The sequence below is a fragment of the Pristis pectinata genome, chromosome 19 (genome assembly GCF_009764475.1).
Source record: "Pristis pectinata isolate sPriPec2 chromosome 19, sPriPec2.1.pri, whole genome shotgun sequence".
Taxonomy (NCBI): Eukaryota; Metazoa; Chordata; class Chondrichthyes; order Rhinopristiformes; family Pristidae; genus Pristis; species Pristis pectinata.
Genome location: NC_067423.1, coordinates 38077591 through 38083905, shown reverse-complemented (window position 1 = coordinate 38083905; position 6315 = coordinate 38077591). Strand labels below are relative to the sequence as shown.

At 43.4% G+C, this 6315-nt stretch overlaps 1 protein-coding gene across 1 annotated transcript in view; it reads left to right on the top strand.

Annotated features, from left to right (window-relative positions):
- Nucleotides 1-1420: 1420 nt before the first annotated feature.
- Nucleotides 1421-6315, top strand: part of LOC127580269 (ATP-binding cassette sub-family C member 9-like) — a 146220-nt gene continuing 141325 nt past the window's right edge. Inside the window, 1 exon segment of the mRNA XM_052033447.1 lies at nucleotides 1421-1648. Coding sequence (XP_051889407.1) covers nucleotides 1504-1648 — 145 coding nt within the window. The 5' untranslated portion in view covers nucleotides 1421-1503.

Genomic DNA, 6315 nt, shown 5'->3' with positions numbered 1-6315 from the left:
GAATATGTGGGGAATGGAGGAATATGGATCAGGCAGAAGAGATTCAGTTTAAATTGGAATCGTGTTTGGCACAGACATTATGGACCAAAGGCCCTGTTCCTGTGCTGTACTGTTCTATGTTCTATGTTAAAAAAACAAATGCTATAGTGACAATAAATGGAATAACCGAAATAGTTAGAATTAAGAGTCCAAGAACGTGGCAGCCCCACCGGGAAGGGGATGTGAAAGAGGTGATAGTTTCAAAAGTCTGAAGCTGTCCTTGAGTCTGGTTGTCCGGGCTTTCAAGCTCCTGTATCTTCTCCCAGAAGGTAGAAGAGATAAAAAGGAATGGCCAGGATGTCAGGGATCCTTGACGATGGACGACCTCCCCATGGACTCTTCTGCTGCGGCCCGTGATTCAGCCAAGCAATATTGAGCATGTTTTGTAATTCTTGTGTCTGCCCTCACGTAGAATTGTAGAAGCTTACTGCCCGAAGGAGACCCTTTGGCCTATTGTTCATATGCCAGCTCTTTGCAAAGCCGAGCCAATCAGCCCCAAATCCCGCTCTTTCTCCACAACACTGTGATTTTCTGGTACACAACTTTTTGGATGTTACCATTGTTTCAGATGAGTCCAGATCAAAAAATCTCACTGTACAAAAAAAATGTTGGTCCCCTCTCTAGTTCCTTGTCAGTTATCTTTAATCTCACATCACTGACACCACTGTCAGTGGACGAAGGGTCAACACAGTCCACTTAAACCCTTCACAATAATATGATTATTTTAATAGCGAAGACTCGGAATATGTTGCAGTTGACACATACAGAGACCCTGTTATGTTTGGGAACGCGGCGAGAGACAATTGTAGAGGGCATGCAATGGCAGTAGCTGGATTATGTGAAAGCCTGAATTTTGAAGACATAAGATCGCTTCCCCATCCCTCTCGCCCTCGCTCTGCTGCCGGAAAAAAAATAAGACCCAGGAGCTGGATTTACAACTCTTCAACCGGGAACTTCAGAACGATAGATAATATCCTGCAGCCTCTTGAACCAACACTGGGCGGCAAAGTGAATCTGTCTTTCTGTGTGTTGGATGAAGTCCAATTTATTGAGCTGTTCAAAACCATCCAGGACGGGAGAAGGAAAGTAACGCACCACTCTTCCAGATAGAACGGGCTCAGAAATAGGTGGGGGCTGCGGCGTCTTCTCGGTGATCACACAAGCAGGCAACTGCGGTGCATATATTAGGGGCGTGCTGCGGTGTTCTTGCACAGGACCGCTGTGTGTGTGTGTGTGTGTGTTCACTCCAGGGGAGGCGGGACTCGGTACAACCAAATCGTACTCCCCTCCCCCTCCCCCCCCCCCCCCCCCCCCCCCCCCCCCCCCCCCCCCCGAACGTCATCTGGACCATCTGGGTATAAATAGCAGGGCTGCGGAGCCTTACAATTCCTGGATTATGAATGGTATGAGGATCGCGAATCGCTTTGTTCGCAGGACTGCCTCCCCGTTGAGTTGCCCGCAGATATGGCTCTCTCTTTCTGTGGCAACGACACCACCACCGCTTACAACGTCGACGACGGCGTCTTAAACAACGGCTGCTTCGTGGATGCCCTCAATTTAGTCCCCCACGTCTTTCTCCTCTTCATCACTTTCCCTATATTATTTATCGGTGAGTAGGTGGACGTTATTAGGGATGGGAAAGGGTTCAGTCACAGCGCGGGACGTTTGGTCGCTTGAGTCAGGGATTTGGGTGCACTTGTAATCTGGTTTTCTCTGCCTGCTCTCTTTAAAGAAGCAAGGTCCCAAAATGTTCCGGGAAGTCCAGACATCTCGGAGCTTTGCCTGCGAAAATCAACCCAATTGAGGTCCGGCAAAGGGACTCTTGAATTCCCTCCACAGCCAACGAACTGGTCGGGACTCGGGTCCACCTGTGTTTGTGGTTTGACGGATGACATCTTCCCAGATAGCCAGTTGTCCGACCGGTTGGCGGAACACTGCAGTAGGCATGGCCAATAAATTCTACATAGCCTGCCTCAGTTGTACCAAAGAGCAAGTCTTTATAAAATAAGTCAGTTGCATGGTCTAACTAGGGATCATTATAGAGAGGTCAGTGGAGAAAAGTGATCTTGATCGTTAGATGATGTTTGTAAGGCCTTCAGTGCTGCTTCAAGTGCCGCTCCAAAGACTTGGGTCACCCAATTATTTTTCTGATGTGGTGTTAGATACTTGCTCTGTCTGCTTTCTCACGGAGATGCAATAGATCCATATAGTATAATTTGCAGAGTCCCAGTCAATGTCTATCTACTGAAAAAAGCAGGTTATTTTCCCATTGCTCTTTGTGGGAGCTTGCTGTGTGCAAAATGGTTATCATGTTTCCTGCACTACCTCCGTGACCCCACTTCCAAGGCACTCCTTTGGACAGCAGAAGGTGCTATGTAAATGAAAGCCATTCTTTTACATGCCTACACAATAAAACACTCCTCATCTGTATAATGGTGTATGAGGAAGCGATTATATAACATGATCCCATTTGTAATTAGATTTTCCAGGCCAGGACTATTGCTTCTAGGCATAGTTCTTGTTTCCTCTACTTAGAGATTTTCCAGTGAGACCATTTGGTTTTATTACCCACAGACCAAACTATTTGTTTAATTGCAACCAGATTAAATATATATAATGTGTGATTGGATAATCCCACTGTTTAGCAGTCGTTTTACAGATTAATTTTAGAAAGATAATATCACCAAACAGAAGTGTTTTGTTCAATAATAGTCACTGAAGGGGCTGGTGGTGATTTTTAATGGCTCAAAATGTTTTAGTACATTTCACAAATTGCGGATAGCCAAGAATACATTTGCTTAGTTGAACTTCAATCTTTTTTTTGGGAATATGGTAAAAATAGACTGCTGTCTATAAATGTAATATTTCAGTGTTCTGGAAGAACATTTTAATGTTTGGTTCCATTTGGCAATTAAAATCTGCATGCTTAAAAGCAAATAATTTATTTTGAAGATTCACCTGGGTTGATCTATTTTGGATGTGAGACAGGCACTTTGGTGGAATCCTGCTCGGACACCCTTTAGTCTCCATTCTTAATCTAGGGGCTTTTGTGAAGTCTGGTAATTAGGCATGTTTTAGAAAAGGCACTTTCTGGACAGCAGGCTTGGTAGTAGATGGAATATGGACATGGTGGGCATTAGCTGCAGATCAATGCATCAGGCAGCTTCAGCCTGGTTGGATAAGGCAAACAAGATTAATTTTGTTTTTAGAAGCAGTCATTCTCACTGCCCTAAGTGCACATATTGTGCAGTGTTTTAAAATGTAAAAAGCTTTTGCTGCAGTAATTGCTGTGTATAAGTTATAGGGAAGGTGTCAGATGATGTATGCCCAACAACTGCATCTAGTTAGAATGTAGCCACCTTATTCATTCCTGACACTTCTGATTGAAAATCCTGAAAGTGAGTGGGAGAGTGGAGAGCTGGCAGAGACTTCTTGCCCAACATCCTGGATTTATTCCAGGGAGTTGGCTTAAATCCAGGTGAACATCTTGCCCCTAATTTGCACAAGTAAGATACGGCTGTTCATTAAGAAAGTCACACACTTGTGAAAGATGTTCTACAAGTTAAGAACTTTGTAGCTAACGAGTGAATGTATGTAACATTTGTAATGTATGTAAATTATATAACATCTATGTAACATGTGATGCTGAGCAAATAGGAAACATATGCTACCTGTTAGAATATAAGATGGCAAATTAAAACAAAGAAGGCAGTTTGAGACATAGGCATGAGATCTGGATTTCGATCCAGAGATTGGATACCTTAATATACAAGGAACTGGATAGCCAGGTGGTGAAGATATCTGTTTGGGCATCAAGTCTCAGAGCAGGAGATGGTCCACTTCATTTCTGGGCTGCTTACCTCTGAGAGGAAACCTACACAGACTAAGGAGCATCTTGAGCAAGCATCTTGAAAGCAGCAGCTAGCTGCAGGCATCAACAACAACAAAAAAAATCTCATGACTGGAAACAGACCAGAGAAGCAGTATTCAGTTGATAAGAATGCATGGAGTATTTGTCTTCTAGCCAGGACTCTTAAATGTACCACAAGTGATTCTATTGGTGGATAAGATAAGCCTCTTTATTTCTGGAGGGGGACTCATTATTAGTTTAATGTAGTCCAGGGCAATAACAGATGTGGAACTGGGAAAAGGGAGGGATCCTCCCGGCCTTATTTAAACTGTCAGGAATAATTGTGTAATGGTGGAAGATTTTAACCCTTAGTGAGTTTTAAGCAGACGGTGGAAAGGGTGAGTGCAAAATTCTCTTGACTGTCCAGACTTCAGAGGTAGGATACTTTAAGCCCTGGACCCCAGTGCATGCCTGAGGTCAGCTGCTTGGTCAAAGTCAGCATTAGTTGGTTGGAGGTTGAGTTCGGGACATTGGACTTAATTGATCAGCAGCAATGGAAGGCTCTTCAACTGGCAAGCAGGGAGTTTCTCTTTAAGTTTGTGGGTGTTTAAGTTAAGTTTAAGGGTAGCCTGTGGCAGAGGAGGCTGTAACATTTCTGAGAGCTATAACTTACAGTGGGGACCTCGTTACCCCCATTAATCACCTCAGGGACTGTTTCATCCTATCCAGAAAGTAGTAGAGACTTTATGCCCAAGCTAAAATCCAACTAGATTTCTATTAATATAACTGAGACCTCATTTAGCATAAATGTCCGAGGCTCCTGCCTTTTTCAGGTGAGCGCCCCAGCCAGCACTCTTCAGTGAGCAGAATGCTTGCAACAACAGGCAAAATTCCGCATTATTTCATCCCCATTGTTCAGGTTTCCCTCAGCAAAGAATATTCATGTAACATTTGGATAGAATATTTTGGATAGCAGATGAGTGGGTACCAGCGTGGAGTATGTTCTTGTACCATCATGTTCTAAGTCACAAAGCTTGGTGCCTTAGCAGTAACTGAGATCGCATCTGACCAGAGAAATTCATAGATTATACAGAGGCTCATAGAGAAATTATTATTGCAAACAAAAAACAGGCAGTTCTTATGGGCTTCAAAGTTTGCATAGCTGGTTTGGATGTCTTGATTAAATGTACTGATCTGTTGACGTTGAGTCACTCTAATGGGGAGCCGTAAGCTGTATGATCTTTACCTATAGCAAAAAAATGACAAACTGAAGTCTGAAGCTCAGCTTCTTTCTCCTCTGGAGTCCATGAAGGTCGATGCTTGTGGCCATGTTAAGACGAGTGCCTTCACAAAAGAATAGCAAAACCAGATGAATGTGTGTGAGAGTCATACTTTTAAAGTGAACTTGAAATCCTAAGATGTAAGAGGGTAGAAATTTTTATTACATGGAGATGATGTTCATTAAATTGGGATTCATCCCCATTTGCCCAGTCTTGTAAATCATGCAAAACCCCCAATCTTCATTAGAACAAAGTAAATAACCTTGAAGGGAATCAGTTACCCTGTCTGGTTGGAGGAGGTTCTTTACTATGCTGGAGAGGGAAGAAAGAACGTGGGTCAAGGTTTGCTGTGGCAACAGCAATTTCCCTTTCCAATGACAGACCCTTCTAGATTGGACATATGCAGACAATAGAGAATTAACTGCATTGAAAACCTTGAAATGCAACAAAATCTACAACAATAATAACAATTTGCATTCAGATAGTGCCTTAAGACGGTTTGATATCACTGGGTAGTTCACAGAAGTATAATCATGAAGGATTAGCACCAACCTAAGAGATATTAGGGTTTAGTCAAAGAGGGGGTTTGTATGGAAATTCCTGGAGGAGGAAGAGATGGAGAGGTGATGGGGTTTGGTGGGAGAATTCCAGAACTTAAGCTCAAGAATAATGGAGCTGGAGAAAATTCAGAGGAGATTCACCAGGATGTTGCCTGGATTGGAGGACTTTAGTTATGGGGAGAGAGTGGACAGGCTGGGCTTGTTTTCCCTGGAGCAAAGGAGGCTGAGGGGTGACTGGATAGAGGTATATACAGTACGAGAGTCATAGATAGGGTAGATAATCAAAATTGGGGCATGAGAAACAAGAGGGCAGACATTTAAGGTGAGAGGAAAGATTTCCAAAGGGGTATCTAAGGGGTAAGTTGTTTTACACAGAGAGTGGTTGATATCTGGAACGAGCTGTCAGAGGAAGTGATGGAATCGGATGCAATCACTATGCTTAAGTGCCTTTTTGACAGGCACTTGAATAGGCAAGCCATAGAAGCATAATGGGGGCAATGGGATGAGTGTAGATGGGCAAATTGTTGGCATAGACCCTGGTGGACTGAAGGGCATGTTTCTGTGCTGTGACACACACACATGCTAA